This window comes from Procambarus clarkii, chromosome 42 (genome assembly GCF_040958095.1).
Source record: "Procambarus clarkii isolate CNS0578487 chromosome 42, FALCON_Pclarkii_2.0, whole genome shotgun sequence".
Classification (NCBI taxonomy): domain Eukaryota; kingdom Metazoa; phylum Arthropoda; class Malacostraca; order Decapoda; family Cambaridae; genus Procambarus; species Procambarus clarkii.
In genome coordinates, this window is record NC_091191.1 from 24007002 (window position 1) to 24033567 (window position 26566).

The 26566-nt window shown below is 40.5% G+C and overlaps 1 protein-coding gene across 1 annotated transcript in view; it reads left to right on the top strand.

The window, feature by feature from the left end:
• Nucleotides 1-26566, top strand: part of LOC123770238 (cytochrome P450 2L1) — a 98105-nt gene that overhangs the window by 58013 nt on the left and 13526 nt on the right. The window contains exons 6-8 of the mRNA XM_045761902.2: nt 6064-6263; nt 18427-18541; nt 22987-23167. Coding sequence (XP_045617858.2) covers nt 6064-6263; nt 18427-18541; nt 22987-23167 — 496 coding nt within the window. The remainder of the gene's footprint in view (nt 1-6063; nt 6264-18426; nt 18542-22986; nt 23168-26566) is intronic.

Sequence of the window (26566 nt, forward strand, 5' to 3'; positions counted from 1 at the left end):
TAGTGGGAGAATGCTCCATGGGCCAGGTGTAGAATAGTGGGCCGCAGGCTGGTGGGAATCACAAGTTGTTCGATGTTGGCCCAATCGTCCTCCTTCAGTTTACTGGGTCTATATCTGCGGTAGAGCAAGTCGTTCTCTAGGAAGAACCCAGGAATACTGTCGGGTTGAGTCTCAGCCTGGAAAAACAATGGTGTTAAAGTAAGATCTTCCCTCTGCAACTTACGGAACTCCAACTTGGTCAGATGCGGGGGTAGTTTCTGAGGGTCTTGAGGGACAGCGGTAGCAGTAGAGTCAGCTGGCTTTGGACGTGCGGCTTGTGCACGGGTGGTCACGAGAACCGGAGGAGAAACTTCATCACTCTCTTGAACCTCTGCTGGAACATACTCAAGAATAGGGTTACTTGGCACAGAGTTACACACCTGGGGTTTGTCCATGACGATCAGGTTGGTCGGTTGCAGGTCTTCTGCCAAGTCGTTGCCTAGGAGAAGTTGCACTCCAGGCATGGGAAAAGGCTTTTCCCTGACGGCGACTTGGACTTCCCCGTTCACGTAGGGACAATCCAGGTGGACTCTGGCGAGAGGGTATGGAGTGGTAGCAGTGAGGTCAGTGATGAAGACTGTTTCCCCGGTGTAGACTATGTTGGGCACAGCCGACTTCAAGATGATCGATTGTAGAGCCGCTGTGTCCCTCAAGATCTTCAATTTGAAACGTCCCTCCGGATTTGAACCGTTGGCAGAGACAGTTCCAGTATACAGGTGGTTACTGAAAAGAGAAAGATCATTAACATCAACACCAACATTCATCACAGGCTTACCGGACTTAAGAGGAGTTGGTTTGGGTCGTTGTTGGTCAGTGGTTCCCTTGTATTGAGACTTACCACACTTGTCTATGGTATGTCCATAGAGTCTACAATACTTGCAGTACAGTTGTGAACCAGCTTGATCGGGGCTCACCTTCTCGTAACTGTACCACGACTTCTTACTGGAGGATGGTTCAGGTGTCAGCCGGTGGATGAGGCTGTAAGTGTCAGCCGACTTAGCACACTTCAGGTAGTCGGTTTCTTCTTTATCTGCTAAGTAGAGGCGGACAGGAGGCGGCACACGTCTCAAGAATTCTTCAACAAGCATCAGGTTGACGAGTTCTGTAAAAGTAGAGACATGTGCTGCTTCCAGCCATTTCATGAAATACCTCCGTTTCGTGTTAGCAAACTCAAGGAAGGTAGTGGTACTTGCCTTCAGGTGGTCACGGAATTTCCTTCTATAACTTTCAGTAGAGAGGAGGTAGGCGTCCAACACTGCTTGTTTCAGAGTGTAGTAGTCATTCTCAGACGCCAAAGTACTGAGTGTGACTGCAGCTCTACCTGTAAGATGGACTCTGAGAAGTGTGGCCCATTGGTCGACAGGCCAACTGAGTTGATTAGCAAGGGTTTCAAAGGTGGTGAAAAAAACATCAACTTCTGCTTCTACAAAGGATGGCATTAACTTACTTGCATGTGATATATTAAAACTGATGGGAAGATTGGCAGTAGCTTGCTGGCGTTGAGCGAGGTGTGAAGTTTCCAACGTGTATTCCCGTTGACGACACTCAAGAGCCAGAGTCGCTTGTTGCTTGTCATGTTCACGTTGCATTTCCAACTCGCGTTGTTTGGTTTCAAGCCGTACGCGTTCCCGCTCCTGGAGTAGTGCAACCTCACGTTCCTGGAGGGCGAGTCCGCGTTCTTGTTCTTCTCTTCGTATGGCAGCAGCTCGTTCTTGTTGTTCGAGGGCTTCCCTTTGCTGCTCACGTTCAATCTTGGCCAGCTCTAGTTTGAGTTTCAGCGTTGCCAAATCAGTTTTATCTGCAATATAGTAAGTTTCATGAGTTTCAGAGTCTATCTTACCTTGCTCTAAATAGTAATCCAGCAACAGGTTGTGTAGGTCATTTTTGTTGGCTTGGTAGGGAACTTCTAGTTGATACTCATGTGCAAGAGTTTGTAGTTCAGTCCTCTTGGCACGACTTAAAGTCCCTATTTCACCTGCTGGATTTGCACGGAAAGTTTGGAGACGAAACATGGTGAAATTAGCAAATAAAGGTACACGAATATTCAGTAGTGAAATGTCAGAAACAGGACAACGTGGCAACTGGTACCTATCCTGTGTGATCTTTAACAATTAACGTTAAGTGAAAGATATTAAATGATTAAATGAAATCAAGGGCGCAGGAAATCTTGTACCCGGTACTCATGTAAGAGGATAAGGGCAAGAAAATCCTACTAACAAATGAAACAAAGTTTCTAAAACAAATGAAACAGTTAAATGCTTCAAAAGTAAAATTGGTAGTCCAAGGATGTAGGCATACCTTGCCAAGTCTCTATAGGACATAAAGCAAGTTTTTCCTACTGAATTTAATATGATACTTACAGAATTAGCGAACTTTTGTGCTCTGAAAAAATAAGCTAATTCCCTACCGTTGTATGTATCATCATCTCTGACTGACGTGTAGGGGTGCGAGGTGTCAACTGGTGACGAGAACTGCTGCTGAGGTCCCAATTCAGCAACTAAAGTTCGAGCTAGAGGAACTATGGCCCTCTTTGTCCTCCTACAGTCAGATTGCAGAAGATTGGGTACTCTTGACCCGGGGCAGACCACAGTACCAGGGTACCAATATGATGATCTGTCAGAATGAGAAATATTCAAGGGACATAGATGGTAAATACGAGTAATAACAAGGAGGGAGAGATGACCAATTAAGAGTATGACTGCGGCCTACAGTCACCACGTAATCCAAAGTTGTCTCACCTTCACTATATGTTACTCTCGTAATGCACAATACACCGCACCTTATAAAAAATGAAATTGAATGAAAAATAGTAAAGCTACGTTAACAGAGTTAAATACGCTTACCATAAATTACCACTTGGCACCAGTACCTGAGTGAAGCTCCCGGACAGGCCCCCATATAACTTGTGACGGTAACGCGTTGGTGTTCGGCTGTTTAAGGCTAGGGGTATGGCCTCGTCACATAGTTATAAAAAAAAAATAGAAAAACTGGAACTTCGTCTGTGGTAAGGTAAGGAGAAGACACACAAAACACAAGTAAACTTTAACAATGAAATTTTAATTACGTTAAATAAATCAAAACATGAAAATAATGCACAAACAAATATGTATAATAAAATCAATCAAAATAATAAGAATAATTAAATGACAAAATGAAAAGTTACGTTAAGGCAAAATAACAAGAAGTGCAATACAACAGTAAGTGGGAGGTGCTGGAATATTGGCTTAAAGCCACCACCTCTCTCAGTACACTCTAGAGTCTAGCTGGGAGGTGTGCTGGCTACGAAAGCACGGAACATTCTGAAGACTGATGTTGGGGCGACCCCAGACATCGGGTAGTATTGGGGGGCGAGTGCAGGTGCAGCCAGACCGGCGACCAATCAGCGGAGCCGTAGCGATCAACGGGTAGTTTGGTGATTTGGGTCCGAACAGGTGGCGGGCTGCATACGTTTCTGCTCACCCTTGCAAGCCTTGCTGGTGCTGGTGTTGTTGTCGTTGTTGGACATTTCTTCCATAGTCTTTTATATAGTTGTGAAGACGTAATTATGAAGGGAAGAGCAGGCTCAATCTCTTGAAGGAGATTATCGTCACAATATATATATATATGTCGTACCTAATAGCCAGAACGCACTTCTCAGCCTACTATTCAAGGCCCGATTTGCCTAATAAGCCAAGTTTTCCTGAATTAATATATTAACTATAATTTTTTTCTTATGAAATGATAAAGCAACCCTTTTCTCTATGTATGAGGTAATTTTTTTTTTATTGGAGTTAAAATTAACGTAGATATATGACCGAACCTAACCAACCCTACCTAACCTAACCTAACCTATATTTATAGGTAAGGTTAGGTTAGGTAGCCAAAAAAAGCTAGGTTAGGTTAGGTTAGGTAGGTTAGGTAGACGAAAAAACATTAATTCATGAAAACTTGGCTTATTAGGCAAATCGGGCCTTGAATAGTAGGCTGAGAAGTGCGTTCTGGCTATTAGGTACGACATATATATATATATATATATATATATATATATATATATATATATATATATATATATATATATATATATATATATATATATATATGTTGTACCTAGTAACCAGAACGCACTTTTTGGCCTACTATTCATGGCCCGATTTGCCAAATAAGCCAAGTTTTCCTGAATTAATATATTTTCTCTAATTTTTTTCTTATGAAATGATAAATCTACCCTTTTCATTATGTATGAGGTCAATTTTTCTTTATTGGAGTTAAAATTAACGTAGATATATGACCGAACCTAACCAACCCTACCTAACCTAACCTAACCTATCTTTATAGGTTAGGTTAGGTTAGGTAGCCGAAAAAGTTAGGTTAGGTTAGGTTAGGTAGGTTAGGTAGTCGAAAAAACATTAATTCATGAAAACTTGGCTTATTAGGCAAATTGGGCCATGCATAGTAGGCTGAGAAATGCGTTCTTGCTACTAGGTACAACATATATATATATGTCGTACCTAGTAGACAGAATGCACTTCTTGGCCTACTATGCAAGGCCCGATTTGCCTAACAGGCCGAGTGATTTTCTTTATTTTCTACAAATTGTTTCTAATTAGTTTATTTGAATTATTATTTTTATATTATATTAAGAACATAAATTATTGACTTAGTTATGTTAGTTGTGGTTAGGTTATGCTAGGTTAGGCTAGGTAGGGTAGGTTAGGTTCGGTCATATATCTACGTTAGTTTTGACTCAAATTTAAAACAATGAACTCATACATAGTGAAATGGATAGCTTTATCATTTCATAAGACAAAATTTAGAAAAATATATGAATTCAGGAAAACTTGGCTTAGTAGGCAAATCGGGCTTTGCACAGTAGGCTGAAAAGTGATTTCTGGCTACTAGGTACGACATATATATATGCGAACAAGCCTGAATGGTCCCCGAGACTATATGCAACTGAAAACTCACACTCCAGAAGTGACTCGAACCCATACTGCCAGGAGCAATGCCACTGGTGTGTACAGGACACCTTAATCCACTCGACCATCACGACTAGTCAAAAGCTAATGGTAGCCGAGGCTCTTTTGCCCATCAGCCCTCCGGCTCTCTGATGGCAATCTTGGGCATAGTATTTTATCATATCACCTCATTCTTTGGTTTTCAGTTGCTTATAGTCCTGGGGACCATTCAGGCTTGTTCGCATTTGTGTTCCTCACGTGTGCCCCAAAGAATAAGGTGATTGTTAGTTAGAATGAGGGAAATATCTGTTTATGACCGTAGAGTTTATTTTCAATTATAATCCAGAGATGGGTTGGGACTTTGATTTTCCCTTATATGAATTCCTAACCAAACTTCTATGAACATATATTTCTAAAAATGGACTTGATACGATTTTAACTAAAAAAATTGGACTCTGATTTTTTTTTACCCGAAAACAGGTGACAGGTCATTTTGATTGTTGCCGCTGGAGGCGGCTAGTTTATTGTGCACCTCATACTCATCCTGTGAGCGGTAGCGCAAAAAGCATTACAGAGGGCACAAAAGGTCTTTATCAGACCTCAACGGAGATTATAACATAAACAATTTCATCTATCCTTCACACCTCATAATTACAATATTAGCTAGTTACAGAGAATATTATATTTCATGAGCATTTATTTACAGTAAATCGTTTTACATTATTGGTAGGTCTTATCGTTAATGCATAATTGTTTGACCAATGGAGATATTACAGAGTCATTGGGGAGCTGCTGTTTATTATTAGTCTTCACAATACACTACTTGTTTCTTAATCTCATATGTCGTTTATCTACTAGAAGCGAAATATGGATATATTGCAAGGACTTCAAGGTCAGCGGTGATATTTTCCAAAATTAAATGTCACCCGAAAACCACTGGCAGATCAGCAGTGATATTTTCCAAAACCAAATATCACCACTAACCTGCCATTCCCACTACTTATATCTTCGTCCCTGACCACCAGGGTGCATTACATCTTCGTCACCAACCACTTGCAACCATTATAACTTCATTTTCAACCACCTGCAGATATCCGGTTTGATGTGGACGACCCCAAAGTTCATTACTTCAACAAGCTTATCAACAGATCCTTTGACCTGTCGCAAGGCGGCAATATAATATTCGACATGTACCCTTGGCTTATACCCATTGCTCCTACCTATCTCAAAAGACGTCTTGGAGTAGAAGATATGCTTCGTTCATTTTCAGAGATCAGAAGTTATGTATTGGTGAGTGTAGTGTCTAATTTGCCTCAAATGATACCCCTTGTATGCATTTTACATGGATGAATGTCCTGATTTTCTGGATGATATGAAATTTTGTTCCTTACTGCCCCTATATGACACATGTGTCTCGATAAAATCCTCAGTGAATTTGACTGTCATAGGCCACCTTATTATTATTATTCTCTGTACTGGTATCCTAAGAACTCTTTGAATGTCCTATAACATGCTGCTTATCTATTCTGGTTTAGAGCTTTCTTGGGATAATTACTTCTGCACCTTCTCTCAGTTGGTGGCGGTAGTAGTAGTAGTAGTAGTAGTAGTAGTAGTAGTAGTAGTAGTAGTAGTAGTAGTAGTAGTAGTAGTAGTAGTGGCAGTAATAGATGGAGTAGTAACAGCGATGATGGTGATAGTAGTAGCAGTACTATTAGTATCTGCTACTACTATCACCTACCTCTATACTGTACCACTAGAATAGCAGAGTTCCTGTTCTCACAGTCATGAATGACTTCAGATCATCTGTGCTCACCTGCTTGATGTCAAAACACATACACCATCATAACTGGTATTAGAACACATGCACCATCATAACTGGCATTAGAACACATACACCATCATAACTGGTATTAGAACACATACACCATCATAACTGGCATTAGAACACATACACCATCATAACTGGCATTAGAACACATACACCATCATAACTGGTATTAGAACACATGCACCATCATAACTGGTATTAGAACACATGCACCATCATAACTGACATTAGAACACATGCACCATCATAACTGGTATTAGAACACATGCACCATCATAACTGGTATTAGAACACATGCACCATCATAACTGGCATTAGAACACATACACCATCATAACTGGTATTAGAACACATACACCATCATAACTGGCATTAGAACACATACACCATCATAACTGGTATTAGAACACATGCACCATCATAACTGGTATTAGAACACATGCACCATCATAACTGACATTAGAACACATGCACCATCATAACTGGTATTAGAACACATGCACCATCATAACTGGTATTAGAACACATGCACCATCATAACTGGTATTAGAACACATGCACCATCATAACTGGCATTAGAACACATGCACCATCATAACTGGCATTAGAACACATGCACCATCATAACTGACATTAGAACACATGCACCATCATAACTGGTATTAGAACACATGCACCATCATAACTGGTATTAGAACACATACACCATCATAACTGGTATTAGAACACATGCACCATCATACCTGGCATTAGAACACATGCACCATCATAACTGACATTAGAACACATGCACCATCATAACTGGTATTAGACCACATGCACCATCATAACTGACATTAGAACACATGCACCATCATAACTGGTATTAGAACACATGCACCATCATAACTGGTATTAGAACACATGCACCATCATAACTGGTATTAGAACACATGCACCATCATAACTGACATTAGAACACATGCACCATCATAACTGGCATTAGAACACATGCACCATCATAACTGGTATTAGAACACATGCACCATCATAACTTGTATTAGAACACATACACCATCATAACTGGTATTAGAACACATGCACCATCATAACTGGCATTAGAACACATGCACCATCATAACTGACATTAGAACACATGCACCATCATAACTGGTATTAGACCACATGCACCATCATAACTGACATTAGAACACATGCACCATCATAACTGGTATTAGAACACATGCACCATCATAACTGGTATTAGAACACATGCACCATCATAACTGGTATTAGAACACATGCACCATCATAACTGGTATTAGAACACATGCACCATCATAACTGACATTAGAACACATACACCATCATAACTGGTATTAGAACACATACACCATCATAACTGGCATTAGAACACATACACCATCATAACTGGTATTAGAACACATGCACCATCATAACTGGTATTAGAACACATGCACCATCATAACTGACATTAGAACACATGCACCATCATAACTGGTATTAGAACACATGCACCATCATAACTGGTATTAGAACACATGCACCATCATAACTGGTATTAGAACACATGCACCATCATAACTGGCATTAGAACACATGCACCATCATAACTGGCATTAGAACACATGCACCATCATAACTGACATTAGAACACATGCACCATCATAACTGGTATTAGAACACATGCACCATCATAACTGGTATTAGAACACATACACCATCATAACTGGTATTAGAACACATGCACCATCATACCTGGCATTAGAACACATGCACCATCATAACTGACATTAGAACACATGCACCATCATAACTGGTATTAGACCACATGCACCATCATAACTGACATTAGAACACATGCACCATCATAACTGGTATTAGAACACATGCACCATCATAACTGGTATTAGAACACATGCACCATCATAACTGGTATTAGAACACATGCACCATCATAACTGACATTAGAACACATGCACCATCATAACTGGCATTAGAACACATGCACCATCATAACTGGTATTAGAACACATGCACCATCATAACTTGTATTAGAACACATACACCATCATAACTGGTATTAGAACACATGCACCATCATAACTGGCATTAGAACACATGCACCATCATAACTGACATTAGAACACATGCACCATCATAACTGGTATTAGACCACATGCACCATCATAACTGACATTAGAACACATGCACCATCATAACTGGTATTAGAACACATGCACCATCATAACTGGTATTAGAACACATGCACCATCATAACTGGTATTAGAACACATGCACCATCATAACTGGTATTAGAACACATGCACCATCATAACTGACATTAGAACACATGCACCATCATAACTGGCATTAGAACACATGCACCATCATAACTGGCATTAGAACACATGCACGATCATAACTGGCATTAGAACACATGCACCATCATAACTGGCATTAGAACACATGAACCATCATAAGAGGCATTAGAACACATGCACCATCATAACTGGCATTAAAACACATGCACCATCATAACTGGCATTAGAACACATGAACCATCATAACTGGTATTAGAACACATGCACCATCATAACTGGCATTAGAACACTTGCACCATCATAACTGGCATTAGAACACATGCACCATCATAACTGGCATTAGAACACATGCACCATCATAACTGGTATTAGAACACATGCACCATCATAACTGGTATTAGAACACATGCACCATCATAACTGGCATTAGAACACATGCACCATCATAACTGGCATTAGAACACATGCACCATCATAACTGGTATTAGAACACATGCACCATCATAACTGGCATTAGAACACATGCACCATCATAACTGGTATTAGAACACATGCACCATCATAACTGGCATTAGAACACATGCACCATCATAACTGGTATTAGAACACATGCACCATCCTAACTGGTATTAGAACACATGCACCATCATAACTGGTGTTAGAACACATGCACCATCATAACTGGTATTAGTACACATGCACCATCATAACTGGCATTAGAACACATGCACCATCACAACTGGTATTAGAACACATGAACCATCATAACTGGTATTAGAACACATGCACCATCATAACTGGTATTAGAACACATGCACCATCATAACTGGCATTAGAACACATGCACCATCACAACTGGTATTAGAACACATGAACCATCATAACTGGCATTAGAACACATGCACCATCATAACTGGTATTAGAACACATGCACCATCATAACTGGTATTAGAACACATGCACCATCATAACTGGTATTAGAACACATGCACCATCATAACTGGTATTAGAACACATGCACCATCATAACTGGTATTAGAACACATGCACCATCATAACTGGTATTAGAACACATGCACCATCATAACTGACATTAGAACACATGCACCATCATAACTGGTATTAGAACACATGAACCATCATAACTGGCATTAGAACACATGCACCATCATAACTGGTATTAGAACACATGCACCATCATAACTGACATTAGAACACATGCACCATCATAACTGGCATTAGAACACATGCACCATCATAACTGGTATTAGACCACATGCACCATCATAACTGACATTAGAACACATGCACCATCATAACTGGTATTAGAACACATGCACCATCATAACTGGCATCAGAACACATGCACCATCATAACTGGCATTAGAACACATGCACCATCATAACTGGTATTAGAACACATGCACCATCATAACTGGTATTAGAACACATGCACCATCATAACTGGTATTAGAACACATGCACCATCATAACTGACATTAGAACACATGCACCATCATAACTGGTATTAGAACACATGCACCATCATAACTGGTATTAGAACACATGCACCATCATAACTGGTATTAGAACACATGCACCATCATAACTGGCATTAGAACACATGCACCATCATAACTGGCATTAGAACACATGCACCATCATAACTGGCATTAGAACACATGCACCATCATAACTGGCATTAGAACACATGCACCATCATAACTGGCATTAGAACACATGCACCATCATAACTGGCATTAGAAACACATGCACCATCATAACTGGCATTAGAACACATGCACCATCATAACTGGTATTAGAACACATGCACCATCATAACTGGCATTAGAACACATGCACCATCATAACTGGCATTAGAACACATACACCATCATAACTGGTATTAGAACACATGCACCATCATAACTGGCTATTAGAACACATGCACCATCATAACTGGCATTAGAAACACACATGCACCATCATACTTGGTATTAGAACACATGCACCATCATACTGGCATTAGAAACACATACACCATCATAACTGGCATTAGAACACATGCACCATCATAACTGGCATTAGAACACATACACCATCATAACTGGTATTAGAACACATGCACCATCATAACTGGTATTAGAACACATGCACCATCATAACTGGCATTAGAACACATGCACCATCATAACTGGTATTAGAACACATGCACCAATCATAACTGGCATTAGAACACATCCACCATCATAACTGCATTAGAACACATGCACCATCATATCTGGCATTAAGAACACATGCACCATCATAACTGGTATTAGAACACATGCACCATCATAACTGGCATTAGACCACATGCACCATCATAACTGGGCATTAGACACATGCACCATCATAACTGGCATTAGAACACATGCACCATCATAACTGGTCATTAGAACACATGCACCATCATAACTGGTATTAGAACACATGCACCATCATAACTGGTACATTAGAACACATGCACCATCATAACTGGTATTAGAACACATGCACCATCATAACTGGCTATAGAACACATGCACCATCATAACTGGTATTAGAACACATGCACCATCATAACTGGTCATTAGAACACATGCACCATCATAACTGGTATTAGAACACATGCACCATCATAACTGGTATTAGAACACATGCACCATCATAACTGGCATTAGAACACATGCACCATCATAACTGGTATTAGAACACATGCACCATCATAACTGGTATTAGAACACATGCACCATCATAACTGGTATTAGAACACATGCACCATCATAACTGGCATTAGAACACATACACCATCATAACTGGTATTAGAACACATGCACCATCATACTGGTATTAGAACACATGCACCATCATAACTGGTATTAGAACACATTGCACCATCATAACTGGCATTAGAACACATGCACCATCATAACTGGCATTAGAACACATGCACCATCATAACTGGTATTAGAACACATGCACCATCATAACTGGTATTAGAACACATGCACCATCATAACTGGCATTAGAACACATGCACCATCATAACTGGCATTAGAACACATGCACCATCATAACTGGCATTAGAACACATGCACCATCATAACTGGTATTAGAACACATGCACCATCATAACTGGCTATTAGAACACATGCACCATCATAACTGGTATTAGAACACATGCACCATCATAACTGGTATTAGAACACATGCACCATCATAACTGGCATTAGAACACATGCACCATCATAACTGTCATTAGAACACATGCACCATCATAACTGGTATTAGAACACATGACACCATCATAACTGGTATTAGAACACATGCACCATCATAACTGGTATTAGAACACATGCACCATCATAACTGGTCATTAGAACACATGCACCATCATAACTGGTATTAGAACACATGCACCATCATAACTGGTATTAGAACACATGCACCATCATAACTGGCATTAGAACACATGCACCATCATAACTGGTATTAGAACACATGCACCATCATAACTGGCATTAGAACACATGCACCATCATAACTGGTATTAGAACACATGCACCATCATAACTGGTATTAGAACACATGCACCATCATAACTGGTATTAGAACACATGCACCATCATAACTGGCATTAGAACACATGCACCATCATAACTGGTATTAGAACACATGCACCATCATAACTGGTATTAGAACACATGCACCATCATAACTGGTATTAGAACACATGCACCATCATAACTGGTATTAGAACACATGCACCATCATAACTGGCATTAGAACACATGCACCATCATAACTGGTATTAGAACACATGCACCATCATAACTGACATTAGAACACATGCACCATCATAACTGGCATTAGAACACATGCACCATCATAACTGGTATTAGAACACATGCACCATCATAACTGGCATTAGAACACATGCACCATCATAACTGGCATTAGAACACATGCACCATCATAACTGGCATTAGAACACATGCACCATCATAACTGGCATTAGAACACATGCACCATCATAACTGGTATTAGAACACATGCACCATCATAACTGGTATTAGAACACATGCACCATCATAACTGGTATTAGAACACATGCACCATCATAACTGGCATTAGAACACATGCACCATCATAACTGGTATTAGAACACATGCACCATCATAACTGGTATTAGAACACATGCACCATCATAACTGGTATTAGAACACATGCACCATCATAACTGGCATTAGAACACATGCACCATCATAACTGGCATTAGAACACATGCACCATCATAACTGGCATTAGAACACATGCACCATCATAACTGGCATTAGAACACATGCACCATCATAACTGGCATTAGAACACATGCACCATCATAACTGGCATTAGAACACATGCACCATCATAACTGGCATTAGAACACATGCACCATCATAACTGGTATTAGAACACATGCACCATCATAACTGGCATTAGAACACATGCACCATCATAACTGGCATTAGAACACATGCACCATCATAACTGGTATTAGAACACATGCACCATCATAACTGGTATTAGAACACATGCACCATCATAACTGGCATTAGAACACATGCACCATCATATCTGGTATTAGAACACATGCACCATCATAACTGGCATTAGAACACATGCACCATCATAACTGGCATTAGAACACATGCACCATCATAACTGGCATTAGAACACATGCACCATCATAACTGGTATTAGAACACATGCACCATCATAACTGGTATTAGAACACATGCACCATCATAACTGGTATTAGAACACATGCACCATCATAACTGGTATTAGAACACATGCACCATCATAACTGGTATTAGAACACATGCACCATCATAACTGGTATTAGAACACATGCACCATCATAACTGGTATTAGAACACATGCACCATCATAACTGGCATTAGAACACATGCACCATCATAACTGGCTATTAGAACACATGCACCATCATAACTGGTATTAGAACACATGCACCATCATAACTGGCATTAGAACACATGCACCATCATAACTGGTATTAGAACACATGCACCATCATAACTGGCATTAGAACACATACACCATCATAACTGGCATTAGAACACATGCACCATCATAACTGGCATTAGAACACATGCACCATCATAACTGGTATTAGAACACATGCACCATCATAACTGGCATTAGAACACATGCACCATCATAACTGGCATTAGAACACATGCACCATCATAACTGGCATTAGAACACATGCACCATCATAACTGGTATTAGAACACATGCACCATCATAACTGGTATTAGAACACATGCACCATCATAACTGGCATTAGAACACATGCACCATCATAACTGGCATTAGAACACATGCACCATCATAACTGGTATTAGAACACATGCACCATCATAACTCGTATTAGAACACATGCACCATCATAACTGGTATTAGAACACATGCACCATCATAACTGGTATTAGAACACATGCACCATCATAACTGGTATTAGAACACATGCACCATCATAACTGGCATTAGAACACATGCACCATCATAACTGGCATTAGAACACATGCACCATCATAACTGGTATTAGAACACATGCACCATCATAACTGGTATTAGAACACATGCACCATCATAACTGGCATTAGAACACATGCACCATCATAACTGACATTAGAACACATGCACCATCATAACTGACATTAGAACACATGCACCATCATAACTGACATTAGAACACATGCACCATCATAACTGGCATTAGAACACATGCACCATCATAACTGGCATTAGAACACATGCACCATCATAACTGACATTAGAACACATGCACCATCATAACTGGTATTAGAACACATGCACCATCATAACTGACATTAGAACACATGCACCATCATAACTGGTATTAGAACACATGCACCATCATAACTGGTATTAGAACACATGCACCATCATAACTGGTATTAGAACACATGCACCATCATAACTGGTATGTGAACACATGCACCATCATAACTGGTATTAGAACACATGCACCATCATAACTGGTATGTGAACACATGCACCATCATAACTGGCATTAGAACACATACACCATCATAACTGACATTAGAACACATGCACCATCATAACTGGTATTAGAACACATGCACCATCATAACTGACATTAGAACACATGCACCATCATAACTGGTATTAGAACACATGCACCATCATAACTGGTATGTGAACACATGCACCATCATAACTGGTATTAGAACACATGCACCATCATAACTGGTATTAGAACACATGCACCATCATAACTGGTATTAGAACACATGCACCATCATAACTGGTATTAGAACACATGCACCATCATAACTGGTATTAGAACACATGCACCATCATAACTGGCATTAGAACACATGCACCATCATAACTGGCATTAGAACACATGCACCATCATAACTGGTATTAGAACACATGCACCATCATAACTGGTATTAGAACACATACACCATCAATGACCTGTTTATTTTTATTATTTACCATTTCCGCGAACATTGCACGCCAATTTTCAGGAGGTTCTAGTGTTCAGCTCTATGCTTAGAAGTGCTTCACAAAGTTGTTGTTTCTGGATCTTTAGCCCACAGCCTCTTGTTGATCTTGTTTTGTGTCAGTGTTGCTGTCGGAAATTCTGACATCAATTACTGACCCCCTGACATTCCCAGTTAAAATGGTTATGTCAAGTATTTACTAATAATACTACCATTATTAAATCTATCAAGAGAAGTGAACCAAATGCTTCCCACGCAACCCTGGCAAAAGTGTTGCGTCAGCACAGTGGGCAAATTACTTAATGTTTCTCCCAATAAATATAATGTTTCTAGTCTATGAATTAAAATACGAAGAAAAGTATTTATCAAGACTCGATATAACAATAAATTATGAGTAAATAAGCCTCTTCCTCCTATAACTGATAAATAAATCTAAGCAATTGGACACGTCCAGGACGTATGTTGCAGGCGCAAGCAGTCCAGTCAGCACACACCCCACCACACCAGTCAGCACACACCACACCACACCAGTCAGCACACACCACACCACACCAGTCAGCACACACCCCACCACACCAGTCAGCACACACCACACCACACCAGTCAGCACACACCCCACCACACCAGTCAGCACACACCCCACCACACACCCCACCACACCAGTCAGCACACACCCCACCACACCAGTCAGCACACACCACACCACACCAGTCAGCACACACCCCACCACACCAGTCAGCACACACCCCACCACACCAGTCAGCACACACCCCACCACACCAGTCAGCACACACCCCACCACACCAGTCAGCACACACCACACCACACCAGTCAGCACACACCCCACCACACCAGTCAGCACACACCCCACCACACCAGTCAGCACACACCCCACCACACCAGTCAGCACACACCACACCACACCAGTCAGCACACACCCCACCACACCAGTCAGCACACACCCCACCACACCAGTCAGCACACACCACACCAGTCAGCACACACCCCACCACACCAGTCAGCACACACCCCACCACACCAGTCAGCACACACCCCACCACACCAGTCAGCACACACCCCACCACACCAGTCAGCACACACCACACCAGTCAGCACACACCCCACCACACCAGTCAGCACACACCCCACCACACCAGTCAGCACACACCCCACCACACCAGTGAGCACACACCTCACCACACCAGTCAGCACACACCCCACCACACCAGTCAGCACACACCACACCAGTCAGCACACACCCCACCACACCAGTCAGCACACACCCCACCACACCAGTCAGCACACACCCCACCACACCAGTCAGCACACACCCCACCACACCAGTCAGCACACACCACACCAGTCAGCACACACCCCACCACACCAGTCAGCACACACCCCACCACACCAGTCAGCACACACCCCACCACACCAGTCAGCACACACCACACCAGTCAGCACACACCCCACCACACCAGTCAGCACACACCCCACCACACCAGTCAGCACACACCACACCAGTCAGCACACACCCCACCAGTCAGCACACACCCCACCACACCAGTCAGCACACACCCCACCACACCAGTCAGCACACACCCCACCACACCAGTCAGCACACACCCCACCACACCAGTCAGCACACACCACACCAGTCAGCACACACCCCACCACACCAGTCAGCACACACCCCACCACACCAGTCAGCACAGATGTACTAGCTCTCTTAAAAAATTGACGCCATACTTATGCTCCAAGTAACTTATCGCGTCAAGTACTAGTATTTCCGCATAATTAACACCTACAACTTTCCCGAGTCTTACGATACAGGAACAACAAGATTCCGCCCAACCGTCGAGCTCTACATTAAGGAAAGTATCTTACCCGAGTATTAGTCGTAAATTATATAGTGGCCATTTGCATGATTAGTAAGACAATGCCCGGTTATAATACAGGTGCTATAAACAAACTGGGTAAGCCATAAAACTAACGCTTACTCATTTTTCTTCAATATATTCGCGTATTGATAATAGCGCACTACTCAACATTTATTCGGTAGGTAATATACCAGAGATGGATGGTCAGATCTCCTGTAGTATCACAAAGATTTGCCAGATCACATGTAGTGTCACGAGGTTACTCCAGATGTTATTGCCTTGCCTTCTAGCCTGATTACGTGTCTATGGCGGAAGGAATTCTAGGACCTGAGATCAGGCCATTACTACGTTGAAGCTAAAAAGTCAACTGTTTAATTACTAACTTGTAGACGACTAATCCTTTCAGTCTTGTTATCCACCACAGGTGGTATAGATTACGAAATCCACCCCCACCCCCCCAAATAGTGTGAAGTGTTTAACACTTGGCAGGAACATAGCTTAAACGTACAGTCCACTTAAATAACTTAAATTACAGTCCATTTATCAATATTTAATTATTCAAATTAAATTATGGACTAATTATATTGAGTAACAATCAAACAAATTCCTGGTAGGATATTATCCCACAGTTGCTCTCACTTGACATAGGTCTTGCTGAACATTTTAGCATTATGACTTATTAAGTTAGGCATGCGACCAACTCGTCACAGTTTACCACACCAATTGTGTGGTAAACACACACAAAAACTTGCATTACCATCATGAATCTGGAGAACTTATTCTTGACTATACAACACATGCACTCACCTCTAATATGTGCACTCTTCGTCCTGAGTACAGAGAGTGGTGGATGAGCACGAGGCCAAACTAGACCCCAACAATCCTAAGGACTACATAGACAAGTACCTGGTGGAGATGGCAGCACAGCAAGGCAACCCAGAGTCTACCATGAGCAGTGAGTGGAGAAACTTTACCTTAATGTTTAACTGTTTAATCCAACTGTGTCTTTGATGGCTGGCTTGTTACCAGCACTAGTAACCCCATTCTAACAGTACCAGAGATAAGGTACAGTACTTCACTGTAAATAAATAGTGTGGTATTAATGGTATGCATCTCGCCTGGGCAGGCGAGATCCATCGAGTCATAAAGGATTAAGTATCACTGAATATCTTCCCTGCATACGAGTTTCAACTAAGAGTCCCAAGAGGGACTCTTAGTTGAAAGAGTCTCAAAGCACTAACTGAAATATTGGAGTATTTCTCAAACATTTTTCCAATAATTTTCACCATGTATATATTTACATGAACAGTATATACATATTGATATACAGTACTCGACAACACGTGTTGATATAAACCCTGACTTAACAAACTGTCCTGAAGTACTACTTTATCCTAACTAAACTTCATAATGAAAGATCAAAGATCACATTCACTCCAAATATTTACGACATAGGCTACTTGTGGGGAACTGACCTGTGAGACTTATATTGATTTAATTTATATGAATTTATAGTGTTTATATTTACGTTAATTTATATATTTCGATAGCTATTTGTATGATGTTTAGTGGACTGTATTTCAGCAATATTCTCACAAACCGACTCCTTGCACATTAGGGGAGGTTTATATTAAATTTATATATGCAGCCAATCAAACTACAGTATTAAACTACATATATTAGTAATTGAAATTTTGAGGTCTTGTATGGTAAGCCTAGTCCACCAGGTATAAACAAGGATGATGACACCAAATAATCCTCGAAGATGAGGCTGGCATCAATACCATCTACTGGTTTACTAGAATTAATTCTTGCTTCCTCTTCAATTGTTCCTGTCACAGGGCATTTGTTGTAAAGCCGGAATCATATATATATATATATATATATATATATATATATATATATATATATATATATATATATATATATATATATATATATATATATATATATATATATATTAGTATATTTTGGTAGCAGTCTTTCCTGTAGACATATATTATTAAATATGACCGAAAAAGTAAGATTAATAATTCTAACACGAATTTTCTCAATCTTTCGTACATTACGCTTCACTGTTGGAGGTAAATCAAAAATCACTTCTCCAAAATTCATTTTTATTTCTAGTCTGACGCGACACGGGCGCGTTGCGTAAAACTTATTACATTTTCAAAGACTTCACAAATACACAACTGATTAGAACTTACGTATCTCTGATTTTATATCTACATTTGAGTGAGGTGGGAGGGGTGATGTGGCATTAACACAAGACAGAACAAGAGGGGATATTAATAGGGTATTAAAAGTATCAACACAAGACAGAACAGAAACAATGGGTATTGAATAGAAGTGTTTGTAGAAAGCCTATTGGTCCATATTTCTTGATGCTTCTATATTGGAGCGGAGTCTTGAGGTGGGTAGAATATAGTTGTGCAATAATTGGCTGTTGATTGCTGGTGTTGACTTCTTGATGTGTAGTGCCTCGCAAACGTCAAGCCGCCTGCTATCGCTGTATCTATCGATGATTTCTGTGTTGTTTACTAGGATTTCTCTGGCGATGGTTTGGTTATGGGAAGAGATTATATGTTCCTTAATGGAGCCCTGTTGCTAATGCATCGTTAAACGCCTAGAAAGAGATGTTGTTGTCTTGCCTATATACTGGGTTTTTTGGAGCTTACAGTCCCCAAGTGGGCATTTGAAGGCATAGACGACGTTAGTCTCTTTTAAAGCGTTCTGTTTTGTGTCTGGAGAGTTTCTCATGAGTAGGCTGGCCGTTTTTCTGGTTTTATAGTAAATCGTCAGTTGTATCCTCTGATTTTTGTCTGTAGGGATAACGTTTCTATTAACAATATCTTTCAGGACCCTTTCCTCCGTTTTATGAGCTGTGGAAAAGAAGTTCCTGTAAAATAGTCTAATAGGGGGTATAGGTGTTGTGTTAGTTGTCTCTTCAGAGGTTGCATGGCTTTTCACTTTCCTTCTTATGATGTCTTCGATGAAACCATTGGAGAAGCCGTTATTGACTAGGACCTGCCTTACCCTACAGAGTTCTTCGTCGACTTGCTTCCATTCTGAGCTGTGGCTGAGAGCACGGTCGACGTATGCGTTAACAACACTCCTCTTGTACCTGTCAGGGCAGTCGCTGTTGGCATTTAGGCACATTCCTATGTTTGTTTCTTTAGTGTAGACTGCAGTGTGGAAACCTCCGCCCTTTTCCATGACTGTTACATCTAGAAAAGGCAGCTTCCCATACTTTTCCGTCTCGTAAGTGAAACGCAGCACGGAACTCTGCTCAAATGCCTCCTTCAGCTCCTGCAGATGTCTGACATCAGGTACCTGTGTAAAAATGTCGTCAACATACCTGCAGTATATGGCCGGTTTCAAGTTCATGTCGACTAAGACTTTTTGCTCGATGGTACCCATGTAGAAGTTTGCAAACAGGACACCTAGGGGAGAACCCATGGCGACCCCATCTACTTGCTTATACATGTGCCCATCCGGGCTCAAGAAGGGTGCCTCTTTAGTACAAGCTTGGAGTAGTTTCCTCAGAATACTTTCTGGCATGTCAAGAGGAGTACAGGCTGGATCACGATACACTCTGTCGGCTATCATTCCGATTGTCTCGTCCACAGGTACGTTGGTAAACAGCGATTCTACGTCCAACGAGGCTCTTATCCCTGTGGCCCGTGTGCCCCGCAGTAAGTCCACAAATTCCTTTGGAGACTTCAGGCTGAAGGCGCAAGGAACATAAGGAGTCAGCAGGCCGTTGAGTCGCTTCGTCAGTCTGTACGTGGGTGTGGGTATCTGGCTAATGATTGGCCGAAGTGGGTTTCCAGGCTTGTGCGTCTTGACATTTCCATACGCATATCCAGGTTTATATTCCCCAATGATCTTTGGCAGGTGGAGTCCGGATTTCTTGGCGTTCACAGTTTCGATCAGTTTGTTGACCTTTGCTTTTAATTCGGCTGTAGTGTCCTTCGTTACCCTTTGGAACTTAGTTTGGTCAGAGAGTATGATGTTCATTTTCGCCAGATATTCGTCTTTTTTAAGAATGACATATATTGGCGACTTGTCACCTCTCCTGACAACTATCTCCTTGTTCTCACGAAGGCTTTTAGCTGCCGCTTTAAGCTCGGGGGACAGTATGGTGCTTCTGTAGTTGCCTCGATTCTTTCCTCCTTCTGCAATAAGTTCTGCTTGTAAGGTATCTTTGGTAGTGACCTTCTTTTGTGTCTCGAGGTCGAATATGTCGGACGTTGGACGAATATGTCGGACGTACTGTCTCATGTGATTCCTAGGGGCACCAGATTCCTGGTGCCCCTAGGAATCACATGAGACAAGCCCATGACATTACTCTAACAAGAGAAATGTTGAACAAGAATACTTGCATAAAAGACAAAACCCAAGATTCAAGAAGATTACAAATTCTTGAGGCAATTCACATAAGAATAGAGCGACCTACCATGAACACCCAAATTACGGAACTATTTACTCTACCCACCATGAGAGTAAGGACAAGACAAGAACATATCGATGCCAACACAGAAGACAATGTCCAACATAACAGGCCAATTACACTGGATTAATCTTTGTGTTTAGATAGGAGATGCCTCGTATGGGCCAATAAGCCTTCTGCAGCCCCTATGTTTATCCCTTATGTATCCCCCCATGTTTTCACCTTCATTATATTATCACCTGACCTAATGCGGGTATAAAATCAACTAGTATTGTAAGATCTGTTCACTTGAGAATGAACCATGGAGGTTCGAAACGTCGTGCAAATTATACAAATAAGTGTAATACACTCTATAGTAAATCACTTCTTTTCTTCACCTTAAAAGTACGAAAATGAGTTTTGGAGAACTCCTATTTCAAATAAGCCCTGATGCTAAGAAAATAGTTAGAGGGATAGAAGCCCTAAACCAGAAAATAATAAATACAGAATATGCGGTCATATTCAATGAAACATGTTTGAAAGAAAACCTGCTGCCAGTATACACCAATATATATATATATATATATATATATATATATATATATATATATATATATATATATATATACATATATATATATATATATATATATATATATATATACATATATATATATATATATATATATATATATATATATATATATATATATATACACATATATATATATATATATATATATATATATATACACATATATATATATATATATATATATATATATATATATATATATATATATATATATATATATATATATATATATATATATATGTATATGTACTAGTAAGTGGTGTCGGGGGTTTTCCGACACAATTCAAGAACGTGTCACCTCTTGGCTGGCGTAATCTTCATCAACCATTCAATCCTAACTAAACCCTCTACCCTGACCACTGTACCCTAACAGAGGAGGACCTGTGGGTGCAAGTAGCAGATCTGTTCACAGCCGGGAGTGAGACAACCAACCAGACACTTCGTTGGGTCCTAATGTACATGGCCAAGTACCCTGAGATCCAGGCCAAACTTCAACACCAGATTGATGAGGTGGTGCCCAGGACACACCTTCCCTCCCTCCAAGACAAGCCCAAGTATGTTTAGCATGTTGTATTAGGTAAAAACAAAAACAAACAAAAATATGCAAAGTTATTTAGTTGGTAAATTTATTGCCATTCTAACCGACAAATGCAAATTATTATGGCAAACAATACAGTACAAGACTGTATAACTGGTCACAAAAACCCTCCTTCACTACTTTACTGTATAAATACTGTCAGACCTTTCTTACTTCAAAATACATTACTGTTTGGCCTAAGTGAAGCAGCTTTTGTAGGACATTTGGGGCTTGACTCTATTTATTTAAATATTAATGTAATGAAATTCTATTACGAAGGACCACCCGCTTTTATAGTAAAGAGGGAAACTAAGAAAATATGATCATTAGAAAATTCCTAGATGAACCAGTAACTATGGATAAAATACTAGAGAATATGATCACTTATATAATTAATGGGCTGTATAATTAACTGAATCAAAGCCTCAAACACCTACATTGGGGGGTTATTACTGGAACTTCATATATGTCCAGGAACTAGTGTGGTTTGTGCACCAGTTCATTATGCAATAATCTAATCCTATGACCAATTATAGAATCATTGTATTCGTCACCAATAAGAACATAGATTATGAACATGAGAAATTAATAATTATAATAAACACATGTTAATCCAGAAAACAGTGTTCCGCATGAATAATACTACAGATAATGTAATTTAAGGAATACGGAAAGGGTCTTAGCTTGAAGACTTTTCCAAGACATCGATTATGCCTCATCCTCGGAATCTCCAGAACTCATCATGGAACACTGGGAGATGATTAACACGGGAAATGACAGCTAGTGGAATTCTTCACACACGCTGCAAATCAAATTATATTCAGTAGCAACATATTAAGCTGCTAGACATCTATGTTCAAGAAAATTAAATTAGAGAATGGAGACTGATAATAACCTGTGGTTTTTTATAGTCGCTCTGCGTCACGACAAGCTACCCAGCTATAACCCCCTCCAAAATGATGCATCAAATGGGAATAAAGGTACTTAGCTAATAGGGCACTGTGTAAGTTAAGGCTTGCCGAAGTTCGCGTCCTAGGTTCAGGCGTCGTAGTAACGAACATGTGGTGTTGAGCCTTGCCTAGATGTTGACGCGCTTCTCTGGCCGTTCACGTTGTGCTACACGGAACAAATTAACAGGTTCCTGGCTGAATGTCAAATTAAATCTCTTGACAATTCAACACGACGTATAAAGTGACACTGACACCAGCTAAGTTGTTGTCTGCTAAGGTTCTTTACACCTCACAGTGGCGACTTTCGTCTCGCGCTCTTGGTGGCGTCTACCTCGGTGGCTTGGGTAATGGCGTCTCTTCTCGGTGGTGTCGCCTCGTGAACTGGCGTCTCCCCTGCCCTGCTCCGCGTCCCGCATTTGCTACACAAATTATTAACTACGAATAATATCATATCTCGCAGTTGTGGTTGAAATGCTCGGATAAGGACGGGTTTATTATTCAGAAGAGTCAAATATTATTATTCGCCTGTTTTACGATGGTAAACAAGCAATGGAGAGGAATTAAAGTCTCTCCAGGGCATTCACTCGTGACGTTAAATTTATTACCAGATAACAGTTATAACTATTAACGCTCTATTTGGCATTAGTTTGGGATCAGTTTATCTGTAAATAATTATCACACAGAACACCGTTGTTTTATAGAGAATCAAACTCAATTCTCAGACACACTGGATATAGTTGTGTTTATTATAATGGAATCTGACGCAATACTGGCGTCTGGTGACGTAAGAATTCTAGCCTTATTGTACAGATGTAATTATTAGTACATGTGAACTCTACGTTTGGTTAATTTTAATTACTACAATGATTAGTAGGTTTAGTAATAATTAATAATAATACAACAGTGTTGTATTATGTTGGAAATTTCCAACATAACTCCAGGGGGAGAATTCTAGGGTCGCAGTGTAATGTGGAGTACTGACACACCCATCCCGAAGTTAATATTAATATTAGTGTATTAGTATGTTAGTATGTTAATACACACATAACGAATGTCCCGTATTTGTCAAGGACATACAAGAAACTTAAGTCTTGCTGATTTCATGTTAAATGGAACATGTTATTAAAAATTACATAAAGTTGACAATTAAGAAAGCTTACAATAAACTCTGTGACTGGTGTCGCTATGACATGTAATGTGTATGTTACAAAATCTCAACGTCTGCAAACTTTCAGGTACTCTAGATAAATAATGTTATTTATAGCCTATACAACAATTAAAGATTTAAATCAAACAATTCAAACAACAGAGAATCTACTGCGATGAGAATGTCCTGGGTCATAGTGACTTGTAATGGTTTGTTACTTGACACCACACCACAGTATCATCATGGTTGCTTAAACTGGATGTAAAGGGATTTACTCTTGGTCAGAGCTGTAATAGGCTTGCAGTTTCCGCTTACATTGTTGAGCCGCAGCTCTAGTGGGGCGGTTGCTCGGAGGATCAGAATTACTGTCCTCGGAAACTACTAGGGAAGCTAGTTCTGGTTGATACTCTCGTTCAGCCAATTCGAGAGGAACCAGCTTCTCTAAAGTTTTTAGAGTAGTGTTGCCTCGGTATAAAACTTTCACTACTCTCAGGACACCTTAATGATCTGGATGAATGGCAACAATTTTGCCTATGGGCCACTCTGACCTTGGTCCATCACTGTCTACTAGTACTAGGTCACCTGATTTAAGCTGTACTTTATTGTAAGGACTCGAAGCTCCGTAGTGGTACTCTCGTAGAGCTGTGAGGTACTCTCGAGTCCACACCTCATTCCACCTGTTAATAACCCTTGAGAGATGCTGGTAGCTTTCCACCAAGTCACCTCTGGTCACATGTGACGGGTCTACGGGGTCCTCTTCGGCTAAAGGGATGAGAGGGCTCAGTAGACCTCCATGGATCAAGTGTGAGGGACTCAGAGGCTCTCTCTGGGTGAAATCATCAGACAGGTATGTTAATGGGCGGTTATTGACTCGCGCCTCGATTTCCACAACAATGGTTTGGAGTTCGGAGTAACTGACCTTTTGTCTGTGTAAGGTTTTTCTTAAACACTTCTTGACTGTGCCTATCATTCGCTCATTGAACCAACCTTGCCAAGGGGCTCTTGGTGCTATAAATTTCCAGTGACATTGTCGTCTCTGCAGGACTGACTGTACATCTGGGTGATTCCAGACTTCTCGCAGACAAGCTTCTCCTGCCACAAAATTGGAACCATTGTCCGATATCATTAATTTGGGACAAGATCTGCGAGCAGTAAATCTGCGGAAGGCCTGGATGAAGGCTTCAGCACTCATATCAGAAGTCACTTCTAAATGTACACCTCTGGTTGTAGCACACGTAAAGAGACAAATGTATGCTTTCACTGGTATCTTGTCTGGGTT